General features: G+C 53.4%; 1 protein-coding gene across 1 annotated transcript in view; it reads right to left on the bottom strand.

Moving 5' to 3' along the window:
• FBRSL1 (fibrosin like 1) overlaps positions 1-542 on the bottom strand; it is a 70,023-nt gene extending 69,481 nt beyond the window's left edge. Inside the window, exon 1 of the mRNA XM_023739306.1 lies at positions 493-542. Coding sequence (XP_023595074.1) covers positions 493-542 — 50 coding nt within the window. The remainder of the gene's footprint in view (positions 1-492) is intronic.
• Positions 543-18,878: the final 18,336 nt, after the last annotated feature.

Raw genomic sequence — 18,878 nt, 5'->3', positions numbered from 1 at the left:
CCCGAGCCCCGCCCCCGCCCCAGGCCCCGCCCCTGCCGCGGCACCCCGCCCCGGGGGAAGTCACCACCCGGTTCTGCCTTCCGCTAGTGGCAGTTCTCGGCACCGCCCCCTCGGGGGAGGAAGCTGGGAGACCATGCCCATCAGCCCCTCTCCGTGCACCTGTGGGACACCTCCCTGTCCTGGGGCGCGGAGACGCCTGTGTGCCTGCCTGGGTCACCGCCGCCTTCCGGAAGTCTCTAAATGGGAGCACGCGAGCAGCTAGCGGGGTCTCCTCCGGCTAACCCGGGGCTTGAGGGCAGGTCATCATCAACTTCACCGGAGCTGGCGGCTGGGGCCTGGATTGGGCGCCCTCGCCGTCCCGGAGCCCACCCAAGGGTGCAGGAGGAAGAGAGTGTGGATCCAGCCAGGCTGCCTACGGGAAGCCCGGCCTGGGAATGAGGGGTCTGCCCTCCCCAAACTCTTAGGTCATTAATTCAGTCAATACATATCTACCGAACGCCCTCGATGTCCAGGCACTGTAGCACATAGCTAAAGAAAGCCATACCGAATGAGAGCGTGAGGAAAGTTGAGTAGGGAGCGTCTTAGGCAGCCGGCAGAGGGAAGGCCTCCTACAGTGGTCATCTGAGCTGAGCCCTACAAGAAGAGAAGGAGCCAGGCCGTGCAGAGAAGTGGGGCTCGGCTGTGCGAAGGCCCTGAGGCCGGGAGGAGTGTGGCCTGCCCCAAGGAGAAGGCGAGTGTGGCTGCTGACGGGAGCCTGTGGAGCAGTTCTGGGAGGTAGCCAGGTTCGGTGACCGGCCTGGGTGCTTGATGGGAAAGTGCTCCCCGGGCGCCTCAGGCCCCTGACACCCTGGGAAACACTAGTCGGAGGAGGGGCCCATTGCCCAGCCCCCCAGGCAGGCCCAGAACCCTGTGTGTGCCGGCAGGGAGGGTGTGGTCTAGGCGTCCCAGGCTGTGGGCAGGTGCTGTCCTGGGGCCACTGGGAGGGTGGCTCTGAAACTTCCGGTCATTGGAGGGTGATGCGGTGCACTTCCGGCTTACGCTCCAAGCTGCTCCGCCTCTTGTCCACTCAGGCCTTGCCCCCTCTCCCCTTTCCCTTAGGCCCCCTCCCCCTGCCCGTTGCGGGTTTTGTTATGAGCAGTCTTTCTCCACCACCCGCACACTCTCTTTTGATCTTTAAAAGCCTCTTTGGAAGACAGAAAAACAAGCCCAGAATGGGTTCTCCGTGTGTTCTTCTCTGCTGATTCTCCCGTGAGGACGAGGAGAGGCCCGGAAAATATGTGGAAACAACACCCACAGTGTCCTAAATCTTACTGGGACACAGGGCCCCAGACCCTTCTGACCGGTCCTGTAGCCCACCCCCAGCTGGCATACCAGTGAGACCCCCCCCCCCGTGGACCCTGTTCTGTCACCCCGCCCCAACAGTCACTTGGAAAGGGCTGGGGTCCTAGTTCTTTAAATTATTTAGTTTTAAACATGGATGTTTCTTTGCTCATCGGGTCTTGAAGGATGCACATGTCTGGTGAGGGCCCAGTCAGGGAGGCCCTTAGGCATCCTCAGGTTTCCCTGGGGGTTCCGTAGCTCTCAGGGAGGAGACCAGCTGCTTTCTCTGGTCCCATGCTCCATTCCCTTTCTCCTATTCCTTCCCAGGTGGCCTGGCCCTTCCTAGGGAGAGTGTGCCATCTGAACTGGACATCTGAACTGATGTGTGGGTTGATGGAGACACCTGCAAAGGGGAGGCTGGGCTGAGGGTGGTCCCAAGAATATGTGTGTGCTGCCTCTGGTCCATGCCCATTCTTGTGTCAGACAACACACATTTGAAAAGAGCAATTACATAACAATGCACCTGGGCCTCTGGACGCACTCCCCAAGTTTGCAGGAGCCCTGTGACTCGCCCCTCTGCTTCAGCACTGAGCAGCTGTGCTTTTGTGCATTCAACTTTGCCATTTTGTACCTGGGCTGCACGAGGGTGCTTTTGCGGAAGGCCATGGTGGGCACCACCGTGGTGAACTGATGGAAAGCTGAGCATCTGGCCACAGCCACATGCAGTTCTTGAGCACTGGAGATGGGGCTAGTGCAACAGAAGAACGGAATTTTACGTTTTATTTATCACTTTTAATCTAGAGTTAAAGAGCCACATTTGGCCACCGTATCAGATGGGGAAGTTCAAAAACCAGACTGCCTGGGTCCCTATCTCAGCTCTACCACTTACGACGAGACTTTGCGCTACTGTCTCTGTGCCTCAGTTCTCCCATCTATAAAATGGGCACCGTGACGATCATAATGCTTACTCGTGGATGTTTTGAGTATGAAATGAGTGAATATATTGAAGTCAGTGGTTCTCAGGCATTCATGGACACCAAAACCATGGTGGGAGGGGGGATGCCGGGCCCACCCCTAGAGTTTCTGATTCACTGGGTCTGAGTTGGCCCAAGAATTTGCATTTCTAACTAGCCCCCACCTGGCTGCTGGCCCCACATTGCACCACTGTTTCGGTGCTGAAACAGTGCCCAGCCCAGGGTAAGGTTCCAGGTGAGTGTCCATGGTTAGGGTTAGCGTGAAGCCAGCCCGGGTCCTGCTCCCACCACCAGAGTTCCTGAGAGCTCACTGCCCACCTCCGCCCACCAGCAGCCACAGGCCCTTTATGCACATGGCTGTGTCCTCTCTCCTCACACCACAGGCCAAGGAGTTCCCAATAGCTCCTCCCAGCCCCCTGGGGCTTGGCACCCAGCCCCCCACCAGCCAGGGTCCCTCCTGCAGCTGCATCACACCCCTTCGGATCCATCCTTCTCTGGGCCCCTGTGAGCCTGGGGGTGGGGAATGGGAGCCCTCCTCCACGTGCACAGGCCCTGCTGGCAGAGACACCTCCTGCACGGCTCCCCCTACCGCCCACCCCAGCCTGCCCAGAAGTGCTGGCTCATCAGCTGCCACTGCATCACCTGCCACTGCCACATCCTCGGCAGAGCATGTCCCCCCAGCAGACTCTGAGCAGCATTAAGAGTAATTAGACGCTTCTAGGATGGTACATCAGCCTCATCTCTCTTAGCTGTTTGGACTTGCTTTAGAGACTCCTTCCCAGCTCTTCTGTAGGCTCTGAGCAAAGCTAAGTGACATGAAATTGTCTTCACAATTCCATGTGCTCCAGCAGATCCAGATCATGCCTAGTTAGGTCAGCTGAGCCACCTGCTTTTTGGGGGTCCAAATATGCTTTTTGCTTGTAGGGTGAGAGCTGGGAAGCTCGCTCTACCTCTAGCAAGCAAGCTCCAGTGCCTCATCTGTGAGCCAGCTGTTGGCTCCTCCAGTGACACAGAAGCTTTTGACATTCCCAGCATCGGGACAGCACCTCAGTCTATTTTGGATACTGAGGTTTGTTTCTGTGGATATGGTCAGTGGGACAGCTCATCAAGTGCCCATCCTCCCCAGCCAAGGGATGCGCAGGTGTATCAGTCAGCTCTTGCTGTGATCATGCTCTGTAACAAAAATCCCCAGACCCTCAGTGATTGACAACCACAAATACTGCACATCTGTATTTGTCCCATCTGGATGAGGACTCCCCTGCCTGGTGTCTGGGGCCAACCAGGGCCGGCTGTCCTGGTGAGAGCAAGCCTTGCCTGGTCGTTGTTGGGGTGGCTGTGGCCCCTTCTCAGCTGGGCGGGCATGGAAGGGTGTATATGCCCTATGCCTGGGTGTCCCACCTCAGGCCCTCATGGGCTCACAAGTACCTCTGCGTGAGTTGTAAAAGGAGATGCTCCACTGGATGTGACCTGCACAAAGCCGCTACATGATGGTGGACCATCAGAACAAGGTGCCAGCCTCTGGGGAGGAAGCTGCCTCCACCCAGGCACACAGAGGGCCAAGACCCCAACTCAAACTTCTTTCAGTGACTCAAAAGCGGGAGGTTGTTTATTGGCTCATGTAACTGGCAAAGCTTGATCAAGTAGTTCAAGATGAAACCACTGAGCTGGGTCTCCTGTGAGTATGAGTTTCCTGGGGCTGCTGTAACAAACTAACACAAACTGGATGACTTGAGACAACAGGAATGCACTCTCTCACAATTCTGGAGGTCAAGGTGTCGGTCTACAGGGCCATGCTCCCTCCAGAGGCTCTGGGGGCAGATCCATCCTTGTCTCTTCCAGCTTCTGATAGCTGCTGGCATTCCTCGGCTTCTGGATATCACCGTAATATCTGCCTCCGACTTCACATGGAGCCCTGGTGGTGCAGTGGTTAAAAGCTCGGCTGCTAACCAAAAGGTTGGCAGTTTGAATCTACCAGCCGCTCCTTGGAAACCCTATGGGGCAGTTCTGCTCTGTCCTACAGGGTCACTATGAGTTGGAATCCACTTGATGGCAATGGGTTTTTTCTGTCCATGTGACAATACAGACATAAGATACATGTGCCTGGGTGCTCTGTACACCCACAGCCACACAGCAGCACCTGCCGCACCTAGACAGCTGTGTTCCTGCCCACCTGCCTCCAGGTGTCCAGCAGACACTCCAGGAAACAATGATCCAGGTGGCGTCTGGGGGCCAAATTCCAGCTCAGCCTGACCCCTCTGTTCCCCACCTCTGCCGCAACATGGCCCAGCCCAAGGACTCAACCAGGACTGAGGTGGGCCATTGCCTGTGCTCAGTGTTGGGGTGTCTGGTTCTGAGGGCAGCCATCCGGGGCAGTGGGTGGGCAGGAGCGGAGGTGGCAGATGGCACCCATCGGGCCCAGTGAAGAAGGACAGCTGAGGAAGAGGCTGGCGTCTGGCACATGGACGGATGCTCAAATGGGTACAGCCCTGAGAGGCAGCTCAGCATCTGCTGGGCAGGGCTGCTGCCTGGTGGGGGCAGGTGGGGCAGCACCTGGCGAGGAGACACTGTGCTCACTCGCCCATGTGTGGAGAAGGCCCTGCTGGCTGCTCAGCTGGCTCTGCTGCCAGGCACTGGGGCCTCACGCTAGGAACCCCTGGGACTGGCTCAACCTCGGCTGGGTCATTTAAAAAAAAAACAAAAACAGAAACAGTTGCCATAGGGTTTTCTATGGCTGATTTTTCAGAAGCAGACCACCAGGCCTTTACTCTGAGGTGCCTCTCGGTAGGCTCAAACCTCCAGCCTCTTGGTTAGCAGCCACCAGGGCTCCCTGGCTTGGTCACAGGGTCTGGGAAAGCCCAGCTCCATCCTAAAAGCAACAAATAGTGGCTCCTTCTTCCCACATTGGGTTCCAGGACCATGGACAGGGCCGCCTGAGGCCTGGGTTGCTGGGGGGTGGGGTGGGGTTAGCATCTAGAAAGTTCTCTAGAAAGCTCCCTACTCCTGCATACCCCCTGCTCTCCATCTCTGTCTGGCCATGTGTGGAAGTGATCATTAGTGCAAACACTCCCAGGGTGCCCACCCCCAGGGCTGCTGTCATCCCAGGCCAGTAGCTGCAGATTGGAGAGGGCCAGGTGGGGGTGGGAAGCCGGACTGCGTGTTCTAACTTCGCTTCCCTCATGAAGCTGCGTTCCTATTCACTCATCTACCCATCCATCCATTCCTTCATTCAATGATTTCTGCAACTATGAGCACCTACTATGCCAGGCATAGTTCTGGGAGCTGGGAGGCCCCAGAGAGCCAAAGACACAAGCCCCACCCTCATGGAGCATACCTTCTCATAGGGGAAAAATACAAGAACTCCACTGTATTGTTTATTAGAAGGGAAGGGGTTCGGGAATGTGGGGGCCTGGTTTTCAGTAGGGAGGTCATGGGGCCTCGCGGAGGGGTGGAGGTGCTGAGTGGGGTCTATGCAAGTGCGTGGAAAAGCGGGAATCTGGGCGTGGGACAGCACATGTAAAGGGCCTGGGGCAGGAGCCAGGTGGGGCCTGGGCTGCAGTGAGGAGGCAGGTGGGAATGGTCAGCAGCAGGATCACAGGCTCATCCTGTGGGGCTTTGGAGACATTGCTGGAACTTGGCTTTTCCTCTCTGTGAGGTGGAGCTGCTGCAGGCGGGGGTTTGAGAAGTGATGTGATGTGACTTCCTTTCTAGAAGGTTCCCTCCTGCACTGTGCTGACAACAGGTGAGGGTAGGAGGCAGGGTGGATCGTGGTGGATCCCGTCCTGTCCCTCTGTCCAGCCCTATAAGGTGGTTGGGTCTCTGGGGAGGCGGAGGACCCAGAGGCAGAGACTGCCATGGGAGAGGCAGGTGTGAGGCTGGTCTTGTCTCGTGTCCTGGGACAGTGCCCATGCTCTTGCTTCCTGCTTGTGCTTCTGCATGGGGGTGCGGTTTGAGGACGGGGCCCCACCTCTCCCCCTTCCCATCCTGCCTTTCTTCAGGTGGGTCCTTGGGGAGTGTTGGGACATGCGCTGGCTGGCTCTGAGACCCCCTCGCCCCTTCCCTGGCTGCTCTGTATCACAGGGAATCTCTGTCCAGTCCCCTCGGAGGTCTGGGCAGACTCGGCGCTGGTGGGAAAACCAGGAGGGGAGAAGCCAGGGTATCCCCTCTCCCTGCTGAGGGCGGCCTCTCCGGCAGTGGCTGCCCCTGGCGGGCAACCCTCTGTGCCCCGGATTCTGGTCACACCGGCCCCTTCCAGTGCCTGGGCTGCTGGGGAGGGCCCCAAGATGTCTCAGCAGCTCCCACGTGGCTCCTTACGCCCTCTCACCTCGTCACCCTCCCTGCAGTAAAGCCCTTAGGTTTGCAATGCCTGGTGAGGCTCCTGCTCTCACACAGGGTGACCGTCAGTGTCCACCAGCCTCTGAGTGTGGCCCTGCCCAGCCTTGGAGCCTGGCTGGCCCAGTCCAGCCTCGGGACCAGGCCTCTCTGTGCTGCTCTGAGGTCCATAGAAGCCCCGGCTCAGAGCGAAAGCCCCACTTGGTGCCGCCCTTGACCTGGAGCAGGAACCACCCACCCTGGCCCAGAAGGCAAGCTGGCCTCCTGGGCTGCACAGAAGGGCGGTGGTGGGAGGCATCCCAGAAGGACAGCCCACCGACAACACAGCTATTGAGCAAGCACCGTCCCAGGGGTCCAGCCCTCCTGGAGCTGGGAATCTCGTGGGAGGTCCCCAGGATGAAACGCATCAGTTTCAGGTAGTGATGAGGCAGCCCCGTCGTGGAAACCTGGACAGTCACAGCAGCTCTCAGCCCTCAAAGCGTGGCCGCGCCCACAATGGCCTTAGAGCCGCACAACTGTGGTGCATCCATGCAGTGGACTGACGCCAGTGACAAAGAGGAGCACGCTGGGGATCCAGCAACCGAATCTCAGGATCACTGTGCTGAGCGAGAGCAATGGTGAGGCAGAGAGCACATCTGTGGTGCCTATGTGGGTGTGGCTGGCAGCACGAGTGTATCCGTTTGTCGAGCTCATCAGATGGTACACTTAAATTGGGTGCATTTTAATGTACACCTCAATAAGGTTGGTTAAGAAGAGACTGCACATTCTGGAACTGGATGACCTGGGTTCGAGCCCAGCCTTGACACATACTGGCTGTGGGAGTTTCCTAACCTCTCTGTGCCCCAATTACCTTATCTTAAAATAGGGAGAAGCCTCACAACTGGACCAATAAGCAAAACCATGATAAACGGAGAAAAGATTGAAGTTGTCAAGGATTTCATTTTACTTGGATCCACAATCACACCCATGGACGCAACAGTCAAGAAATCAAAAGATGCATTGCATTGGGCAAATCTGCTGCAAAAGACCTCTTTAAAGTGTTGAAAAGCAAAGATATCACCTTGAGGACTAAGGTGCGCCTGAGCCAAGTCATGGTGTTTTCAATTGCCTCATGTGCATGTGGAAACTGGACGATGAATAAGGAAGACGGAAGAAGAACTGACACCTTTGAATTGTGGTGTTGGGAGAAGAATATTGAATATACCATGGACTGCCAAAAGAATGAACAAAATCTGTCTTAGAAGAAGTACAACCGGAATGCTCCTTAGAAGCAAGGATGGTGAGACTACGTCTCACATACTTTGGACATGTTATCAGGAAGGACCAGTCCCTGGAGAAGGACATCATGCTTGGTAAAGCAGAGGGTCAGAGAAAAAGCGGAAGACCCTCAATAAGATGGACTGACACAGTGGCTGCAACAATGGGCTCAAGGATAACAATGATTGTGAGGATGACACAGGACTGGGCAGTGTTTTGTTCTGTTGTACATGGAGTCACTATGGGTCAGAACCGATTTGACAGCACCTAAGAACAACAATAGGACCACCACATAGGATTGTTCTGAGGACGAAATGCGTTCAAACATGAAAAACACTTGTGCATCAGTCATGCTAGGCTAGGTTAAGCTGGGGTAACAAAATCTGAAAGCACAGTGACAACAAAAAAGTTTACCCCTTGCCCATGCCACTTGGCAGGGATGAAGATGGTGCTCTGCTCTATAAGGTCATTCAGATATCCAGGCTGGTGGAGGTCTCACCATCTGGAATGTTGCTGGTTGTCTCAGCAGGGTAAGAGAGAGCTGGAAGGGAATGTCCTGACTTGTAATGCCTTGGCCCTGTAGTAACACGTGTTACCCTTGCCCATCAGGCAAAAGCAGCCACAGGGATCCCAAAAGTACAAGAGGGTGCTGGGACATAAGAGGAGGTAGGAGTATCTGTAAGCAGTAGATGTTATCTCCCACAACTTATAACAGTGCCTGGAGGGTAGAAGACACTCAATGCATATGTGCTATTATTATTATGACTTATAACTCTCTGGACTCATATGCAGAAGACTTGTTTTCCAGTCTTTTGGTGAAAACGGTTAAGCACTCAGCTACTAGCCAAGAGGTTGGTGGTTCGAACCCACCCAGAAGTTCCTTGGGAGACAGGCCTGGCAATCTGCTTCCGAAAGGCCACAGCCTTCAAAACCCTATGCGAGCAGTTCTACTCTACTCACATGGGGTCGCCATGAGTTGGAATCAACGCAATAGCAACTAACAAGCGATGGCATGGGTCTTGAATCTCAGGCTGATTCAGGTCAATGCTGTTGTTGGGCACCCACTCTAACCAGGCTCTCTGTGGCACCACAGAGACACTATGTGTGCTTACAGCCCAGAGGCCCCATTTCCAAGATTCCATCCTCAGTCTGAATTCACTGCACGCTCATTTGTTGGGCAGGCAGAGGGTCAGAAGGCCAAGCATTTGGGTGCCTTTAGGCAGAGTATGGACTCTGCCTGCTGCATTCCCCACCACTCCCTACTCCCTTCCACCATCTGCTTCTCTCATGTAAGTTTCCTGCTGTCCCCACAGTGATGTGGGCCCTGGGTCCCTCATCTGCCTATCCAGGTTACTCTTTAGGCCTAGTTTCAGATGTTTTCAGAGAGTTCCCCTAACAGTGACTTACCCTGACCTGAGCTGACCCTTAGAGATTCAGGCTGAGAATTGATATTCCAAATACAGTCTGAAGAGCTCAAAGCTGCAGACTGAGTAAGTGGTGCCCCCTGGAGTTGTGCAGGGTGCAACCTGGTCTGGAGGAGAGTAAGGTGGGGCAGCTCTGGAAGATTCCACCGCCCAAGGCTAGGTTGTCCCCTCCATCCTGACCTCACCTGTCAGACCTTGCATGGCCCATCCTTCACTCACCATCGGGCCTCAGGGCTCTGCAGGGGCTCCCAGGAATCGGTTAAGACCCTTTCCAGAACTCCACTCCAACTGGCTTAGGTAGAAGACAGGGACTTTATTTGTTCATGTAGCTGAAAAGGGCAGACCCAGCTTGAGCGAGGGTCTCGGGTCATGCCAGCAGCATGAGGACAGTGACAGTGAGAGTTAGCGGTGGTTGAGTGCTTACTAAGTACCCAAGTGCTTTCCTTCTACCTAGACGTGAGTCGTCATAGCCATCTAGTGAGGCTGACCTCTTTTTATCCCGCTTTATGAGTAAGAAATGAATGGTGGATAACAGCAATTATTCCCAGACTCCCAGGCAGATACAGTCCCCAGCTGGGGCAACAGAGAACTGCAGAGGCAGGGAGGGCTCCTAGCTCCCAAGGTGGGGATTTCTAGAGCAAGCCCTACACCCTTGCTTCTGGGGACTCTGTGTGGAGAGAAGAACAGGAAGGCAGGGTGGCAGAAAACACTTAGAGATGGGATAGCTTGCCCACAGCAGCTTAGCTTTTAGCTACGAGCTGGGGTTGAGCGCAGGCAGACTGCCTCCCCGGCTGGTTGCTGATTGGCCAGCCTTGGATCACGTTCTTAGCCCTGGAGTAAGGTTTGCTGTCAGACCTGTTCTAGCCACCTGGGCTGAGGGTGGGGAGAGGTGAGCTCCTAAAAGAAAATCAAGGTGCTGCTATGTCTTATGTCCAATCCTTCTGAAGGGACAGCCACCTTCTCTAGCTCAGTGACTTTGGGGGCTGGTTACAGAAGGCCATGTAGCAACTTCCTCATAGTTCCTGCATGCTGGCTCTTGGGACCTGGCCGCCATGATGGGAGGAGGCTCAAGCAGTCCTGAGAGAAGAGGGCTTGTGGGGAGAGGGCCCGTGTGGAGAGGGCCCAAGAGGAGAGGGCCCGTGTGGAGAGGGCCCGTGTGGAGGGGGCCCGTGTGGAGAGGGCCCGTGTGGAGGGGGCCCGTGTGGAGAGGGCCCGTGTGGAGGGGGCCCGTGTGGAGGGGGCCCGTGTGGAGGGGGCCCGTGTGGAGGGGGCCCGTGTGGAGGGGGCCAGTGTGGAGGGGGCCCGTGTGGAGAGGGCCTGTGTGGAGGGGGCCCGTGTGGAGAGAGCCTGAGAGGAGAGGGCCCGTGTGGGGAGAGCCTTTGTGGAGGATCCTAGGCTCCATCCCTCAGCCCTGGCTGAGCTCCCAGCCCACAGCTAGCTCGAACTTGTCAGCCATGCACGGCACCATCTTGGAAATTTGTCCTTCTGAGTCTTCTCAACCTTCTTTAATGAATGCTGTATGGGACAGAGGTGAGCTGTCCCCAATGCGCCTTTTCTAACTTCCTGATCTGCAGACTCTGAGAGCTAAATAAAAGACTGTTGCTGTTTTAAGCCTCTAGGTTTTAGAGTGGTTTGTGACATACCTGTTCTCCCTGCCCTAAGCCTTACTGCCACCCAATCCCCAGGTCGTGGGCCAAGGTGTCATCCTTTCTGGGCTCCTTCGAGAGGCTATACTATTTTTTGATGAATTAACCAATGTTTTATGCTGCCATTTCCCTGTATCCCTTGGTTCCCCCTTCCCATGGGCTCATCCCCACATGGCACAAGACCCTCTGCTGTCCGGTCCTGGGGGGCTAGCTCAAAGTCTGCCTAAGCTCGGGGTAGGGGAGGGAAAGGAAAGGGAGAGAAGGGAAATAGAAGAGGAGGGAAGGAAGAGGGAAGGAAAAGAGAGCAGGGGAGGGGAGGGAAGGGACTAGGAAAGGCTGGGCACAGTGCTCAGACAGATAGGACAGTCACAGACTGCCCAGAGACGGGCCCTCCCCATGGCATCCCTCCCCGTGGTAGGTAGGTAGATAGGTAGATGATAGATGGATTGATAGAGATAGGTAGATAGATAGATAGTAGATATATAGGTGATAGATAGATGCATAGATAGATAGATTGGCAGATATAGATAGATACACAGATAGATAGATGATAGATAGATAGATAGATTGGTAGGTAGGTAGATAGGAAACTAGAGAGATAGATAGATAGATACATAGATAGATATATCCCTGGCCAGATCTGTCCCTGGCCTCTCTCTGGCATCCCCCTCTTACCCTCTGTGGAGCCCAGGGAACTAGAAGGAAGGGGTTGGCATAGCTGAAGCTCGTGGGTGGAAATAAGATCTCATTTTTGACTGTTAAACACAACTGGGGAGAGAGTGCTGTGATGAAAGGGAATATCAGTGAAAACAGGAAAGTACAACCTCCCTTGAAAAATAATTAGTACCTCTCCCAGGAACACAATTGCCCTACAGTGAGGAACAGCATTTGTGAGAAGGAACGCATTTAATAAATGGTTCTTATTCTAATAGTATTCTCTTTACCCATAGCCAGTTTTCAGATTTCATTCTAGTTGCCATATTCTTGTATTTTCTAATAGTGCGTGACAATCCTTTATATCAATAAAAATTATAATAAGCGTTATCTACATATTTGTATGCAGCTTTTTTCTTTTTTTTTTTGAGACCAGATTGTTAAACATTGACAGGATACCACTGCCAGTTGGTTTGTAAGGTTTGAGATCAGAGGATACTTGTGCCTTACTTCTCGAGTTGAACCCTGGAAGGAGAGCAGACCAGACCCCAGAGCATAAATGCCTGCCTGGTTGTTCTAATCAAACAAAACCTCAGGGAACAACCCCGTGAGCCCTGAGAGGGGTGTGGAGGTTACTGAGAGACGTGCCAGCTGGGATGGAGGGGGACTCAGCAGCCGTCAGCACAGACAGACGGCAGATGGACCAATGACAACTCAGCTGGTGCCAGCGGGTACAGATGCGAGGGTAGCTTGACTGCATTGCTGTGTTGTTGTTAGTTGCCGTCAAGCTGCTTCCGACTCATGGTGACCCCATGTGTGCAGAGTAGAACTTGCTCTGTAGGATTTTCAAGGCCTTTCTTCCAAGAAGCCCCTGGGTGGGTTTGAACTGCCACCCTTTTGGTAAGTACTCCAGCGCTTAACCGTTTGCATCACTCAGGGACTCCTTGCTTGCATTAGTGGGCCTGATTTTTAAATAGATAGATAGGTAGACAGGTAGATAGATAGATAGATAGATACATAGATAGATAAATAGGTAGGTAGGTAGATAGGTAGATGATAGATTGATAGAGATAGATAAATACATGATAGATACATAGATAGATATGTAGATAGACAGATGGAAAGATAGATAGATAGGTAGATAGATAGATACATAGATGGAGACATAGATACATAGAGACATAGATAGAGACATAGATAGATAGATGGAGCGATAGATAGATACATAGATAGATGGACGATAGCTGTCGTGAAGGCGACTCTGGCCATGGCTACCCTACGTACAAGAGGAGGAAGCGTTGCCTGGTTCTGTGTCATCCTCACAATTGTAGGACTCGTGTCCAAGTTCATCACTCCGTCTCACTGAGGGTCTCCCTCACACTTGCTGGCCCTCTACTTCACCAAACATGATGTCCTCCTCCAGCGATTGATCCCTCTTGATTTTTAAAAACCCACCGCCATCGAGTCGATTCTGACTCATAGTGACCCTATAGAACAGAGTAGAACTGCCCCGTAGGGTTTCCAAGGAGCCACGGGTGGATTTGAACTACACCTTTTGGTTAGCACCGCACCATACCGCCAGGACTCCTCCCAAATCCCTTTGCTAGCGCTCTCCAAGCACTCCGACTCTGGGCCCAGCCCGGCCACTCGTGTTGGTCCGTGGGTCGTTAGCGGGTGGGGCACCAGCTTGAACACATGTGTGTACATTTCCTAGTTGTTCCCGGGCTAGCCGGCTGGAGGAGGGGGAGGAGAGCTGAGTCCTCACCGCCCCAGCTGAGGCAGCCTGGATCTGCGACAGCCCGGTGACCCCAGCGTGTGAGTGAGCCCAGCCATAGTCAGCAGAGCCCCGGTGACAACCCCAGGCACGAGAGTAGCCAGCATTTACTGTCGTAGCTGCTAAGGTTGTGTGGTTGCCTGTTGTGCAGTGCTACCGTGCACTACAGACACTGCAGCACCTGACATCGACAGGAACCCAGAAGAGATGCCCGACGGGGCCCCTTGCCCCCCATGAGCTTGCTGCAGCCCCGGAGAAAGGGGAGAACTTGGAAGGGACAGGAGAGGAGCCTGCGCTAGAGGTTGCATTCAGTTCTCGAGATGAAGAATGTCACCTGTCTTGCACACCTGAGCTTGCTGGCTGAGATCTGGGATCCATACCACGAGCCCTAGAGGTGGGCGGTTCTTCCCCAGCGCATATGCACCTGCTGTTTTGGCCACGTGGACTGCCCCCACCCCGTGTCTCCTCCTGGTGAGCTATTCGTCTGCCTGTCTCAGATTAAATGTCACTTCCGCAGGGAAGACCTCCTCCTCCTCCTCCCCTGTGCCCCAAACTAGGTCAACTCTCTCTGCCACACAACTTCAAGCTGCCCATGCGCCTCATTTGGAGCACGGCCACGACTGTGATTTGGGTCTGTTAGTGTAACTACGGCCCAGTGTTGGCTTCCTTCCGACGGTGCCACGAATTCAGGGTGAGCCTGCGTCCTGCACACAGTCCTGTCCCCGTGGCGTAGCACAGGGCTTAAAAGCAACTGTCACTGTGGAGACAATTCTGACTCATGGCGACCCCATGTGTGTCAGAGCAAAACCGTCCTCCGTAGGGTTTTCAATGCTGATTTTTCTGAAGTAGATCACCAGGCCTTTCTTCCAAGGTGTCCCTGGGTAGACTCAAACCACTAAGCTTTTGGTTAGCAGCCAAGCACTTAATCGTTTGTGAAACCTTGACACAGTCCCAGGCAGGAGAAGCAGGACAGCCCTGGGCTGGGGGTGTGGGGGCATCTTCTCTCTCCATCTTAGGAGCTCAGGGTGCTCTCTTCAGAGGCTTGGGGGTGGTGCTGCCCCCACTTAGGGCTCCCACCTGCTCATTCCACAGCCCATCCCTATTCTGGCTCTGCCCTGCCCAGCTAGGAGGCCCTTGGATGCACTTGGGACAATTAAAGGGCTGCTCAGATGCTTCCTGACCGCTTCCCACTGCCCGGGCGCTAGCCTTTCGTGGGCCCAGGCCAAGGTCCAGGCCCAGAGCCTCAGCCCAGCCCCCTCCATCCTCGGGGCCTCGCCCGCAGGCCAGGGCAGGGAAAGCTGGCCAGGGCGCCCTTGCTGGCAGCCCTGTGGCCCCGCGCCTGCTCCCTGGGCCAGCAGGTTAATTGGAGCGAAGCACTGAGCCGCTGCCAGCTCGGAGACACCACAGAGCTCCTTGGCTCCAATAAATCCTCCTGTCTGATGAGCAACAAGGCCCCAAAGGTGTCTGCCTGCTCAGCTCGGCCCCGCAAATTGCAGGTATAAATTTTCCTGCTCATCGCGGGAACTCTGGAATTCAATTAAATCAGCCTTCCTTCTGCTGCCAGGCAGCCCAGAGAGGCCAGCTCTGGGCCAGTTAATTAGGAGCTGGCCGGGGGGAATTGCTCTGGGACTGGTGGATGGAGCACGGGGGAGCTGCTGCTGGGGATGCTCCCGGAGGCCCCCGTCCTGGCCTCTGTCTTCTCCCCCCGCCCCCGATGCAAAGCCCTTGGGCCATCTCTCCAGGGACATGATCCAGTCCTTTCCCCAGGTATTTGGCCAGGCACAGTCCTGGGAATCTTGGATACACCGACGCACAAAACAAAGACCCCTCTGCCCTCATGGGGCTTAGAATCCAGCCAGAAGACACCGGCAATAAATCAGAAACCCGTGACATAAGGAAGTCTCACGGCAGCGCTGTGGTGAGGGGCTGTGGGAGGGCCAGGGAGGGATGGTCCCGAATATTACTTGGGGTGGTCAGGGAAGGTCTCCCCCGAGAGGGAACTGGTGGAATAAAGGGGTCAGGGGTGAGCTCCAGAACTATTTGGGTGAAGAGAGTTCTGGGCAGAGGCAACAGCCAGTGCAAAGGCCCTGAGGAGGGAGTGGGTCTGCCGTGTTTGAGACATGGGGGGTGGGGGCAGTGTGGCCAGGCAGTGTGATGTGGACAGCAGCTGCCAAGGACATTAGAGGGGCCAGAGTGGGTGGGGCTTCATGGCCATTTTAAGGACGTTGGCTTTTATTTGGGGTGAGAGGGTGTACTGGGTTGAATAGTTTCTTCCCCAAATTCACACCCATCTGGAAACTCAGAACTTGACCTTATTTGGAATAGGGTCTTCAAAGATGTTACCAGTTAACATGAGGTCATACTGGAGTACGGTGGGTCCTGATCCAGTGACTGGCGTCCTTATAAAAGAGGAGAAGAGACACAGATACACAGAGAGCAGAAGGCCACGGGAAGTCAGAGCACAGATGGAGTGATGCAGCCACAAGCCAAGGAATGCCTGGGAACACTAGAGGCTGGAAAAGGTGGGGAAGGATCCTCCCTTAGAGCCTTTGGAGAGAGCTGGCCCTGCCATAGCCTCGATTTTGGACTTCTGGCCCCCAGATCTGTGAAAGGATAAATGTCTGTGGCTTTAAACCACCGCTTTGTAGTACTTTGTTAGGGCAGCCCTGGGAAATGAACAGGGGGGAAGTCAGTGAAACATCTGAGCCAGGGATGCATGATCTGGCTCAGACTTTAATGGGATCACTTTGAACCTCTGATTCCAGCTATGACATAGTAGCTTCTGTTAGACAAAACCTCCCTCTGAGAACTGTAATAAGAGCTGTATTTTTTAAAATGCAGCTGTTTGGAGGCATCAGAGGGCAGCTAGGACTCGAAGGGCCATAACCCAGGGAGAAGGGAAACACCCGCTTTTCTCCTGGAGCGTCAGTGAAGACTAGCATGGTGGGCCTGCGAGGCCGAGCAGCAATCAGCAGCTTAGAGCATTCAATAGTCTCTGTCTAGGGAGGACAAAATTGGAGTTCAAGGTTGCTGAGACAGTTCAGAGAACTCGGAGCCACCCAGAACTGAGCCCAACACTCTGTGAACTGCTTTTCCTCTCAAGACTTTGGTTGATTCCTGAGCTGTAGGGGCAAGATTCTGAGAAGTCAAACAGAAAAGGGAGCTGAGAGTCTAAAAAGAGAAGCAGCACATTCGGTAGTCTCATGATGCTGGGGAGGCAAAGCTGGGATGAAGGACCTGAGACAGGCTTTTTGTTGAGACCCTTGAAACGCTACACCCCAAGAATAAGAGGAATCCAGTGCTAGACCAGCCTCCATAAAGCCCCAGCCTTCAGTGGTCTCAACCACAGTAGGATCAAGGTGATCAGCCCCTATTCTAACTGCCACCCAGAAGAAAAATAAATCCCCTTTGGAGGAAGACGACATCATGTAAAGCTACCGTAATTTTTTATTCACAGTGCCAAGCATTCAGTCAAAAATTACTGGGCATGCCAGGAGACAGGGCCAAAACAGTAGCAACTACAAGAGAGAAAACAATAGAAACAGATGCACCAGTGATTCAGAGCTTAAAATAACAGTGTTCAGTATGTTCAAGATAACACATAACATGGAGAATTTCATCAGCAAACTGAAACTTATGAAAAAAGAATTAGTGGAAACCTTGCAACTGTAAAATACAATAACTGACATTAAGAACTCAATTGTTGTTATTTGCTGTAGAGTTGGCTCTGACTCACGGCGATGCCATGTACAACAGAATGAATGTCATCTGGTCCTGCACCATCTTCATGATTGTTGGTATGCTCAAGTTCATTGTTGTGGCTACTGTGTATTTTGAATGCCTTTCAACCTAGGGGACTCATCTTTCAGCGCTATTTTGGAAAATATTCTGTTGTGATCTGTATGATTTTCATTGGCTAAATTTTAGAAGTAGATCTTCAGGCCTTTCTTCCTAGTCTGTCTTAGTCTGGAAGCTCTGCTGAAACCTGTCCACCATGGGTGATCCTACTGGCATTTGAAATACTCATGGCTTAGCTTCCAGCATCACAGCAGCATGCAAGCCACATAATATGACAGATAGACGGGTGGAGGAAGAACTCGATACATGGGTTTAATAGCTCTTCTGAGGGCAGAGAATTTGTCCTCCAATTATTTGCTCTTTGAGAATTTATTTCAAATATATTTATATTATTATATATTTATTTAGCCTCTATCAAATGCTAGCCATGACGTATACAGTGGTGATGAAAATAAGCAAACAAATAAATATTTAAATAAGACAGGGTGCCTTCCATGAAGAGAACAAACAGGATGCAGTGACTCAAAATAATGGGGGTTTCTTGGATGGTTATTGCTGTCGGATCTCTGGCACTTAGCACAATCCATGACATGCAACTGGGACTCAGTACGTGCTGGATCAGTAAGAGATAAATGAAATGCAAACGGCCTTTCTTGAGAGCGATTTTATAACAGTTCAGATCTTTCAGCTCAGTGGTTCAATTATTTATAAAGAATAATTGTGGCTGTGGACAGAGATGTGGGTAATGTTGCTGCCGTTGAATCGACTCCGACTCATGGCAACCCCATGTGTGCAGAGCAGAACTGTGACCTTTTGGAAGCAGATTGCTGGCCTGTCTTCCAAGATGACTCTGGGAAGGTTCGAACTGCCAATCTTTTGGCGAGTAGTCAAGTGCTTAACCATTTGTGCCACCCAGGGACTCCAAAGTAGGTAACAGCAAGAAAAAAATGGTTATGTGTCCATTCTGGGATTTGTCCAGAAAAGGGAGAGGACTTGGGTTGAAGACAACCCAGGGATGGACTTTGTGGCTGAGTAGGAAGGGCCCACTGAGCCTGAAAGAAGAGGGTGTAGGGAGCTGAGCTGCTCTGATGACAAAATGGCTCTAGGGTAAGAACACTGGACTAGGGGCAAGCGCAGGCTCTTCCCTTCCTCCCCAGGGGAGGTGGAGGTGCAGTTCAAAAAGCACTGGGCACAGCTGGACGGTTTTTGCTCAGTCTCATTCATGTTGCTGAAATTATCTGAAGCTTGATTGGACTGTTTGTTAGACACTGCTTCTCCCTCATGTGTCTGGTGCATTAGCTGGGACAGCTAGAACAGCCAAGGACTCAACAGCTTTGTTGTCAGGTATTGTAAGCACCAGCTAAGAAAGTACACTTTATTCCCTCAAAACTTAGTGGCTTAGAACGACCACCCAGGTTTTCCTCAGTGTTACTATCAACTATGGTTCTAGGGGTTGACTGGGCTCAGTTGGGTGGTTCTTGTGGGAGTTGGCTGAGCTCTGCTGGGTGGTTCTTGCTTGGGGGTCTCTTATGTGGTGCCGTCAGATGGCAGCCTGGGCTAGATACCGGGACGGCTTCTTCACTCACATGTCTGCCATGTGTGGGGAGTGTCCAGGCACCTTTGTCTCCAAGGGCCTAGTCTGGGATTCCTCACAGCATGGTGGTCCAAGGTAGTAAAATTTCTCATATGGCAGCTGGCTTTC

The sequence above is a fragment of the Trichechus manatus genome, unplaced genomic scaffold, assembly GCF_000243295.1.
Source record: "Trichechus manatus latirostris isolate Lorelei unplaced genomic scaffold, TriManLat1.0 scaffold00131, whole genome shotgun sequence".
NCBI lineage: Eukaryota > Metazoa > Chordata > Mammalia > Sirenia > Trichechidae > Trichechus > Trichechus manatus.
This window is presented reverse-complemented; position numbering and strand designations above follow the sequence as displayed.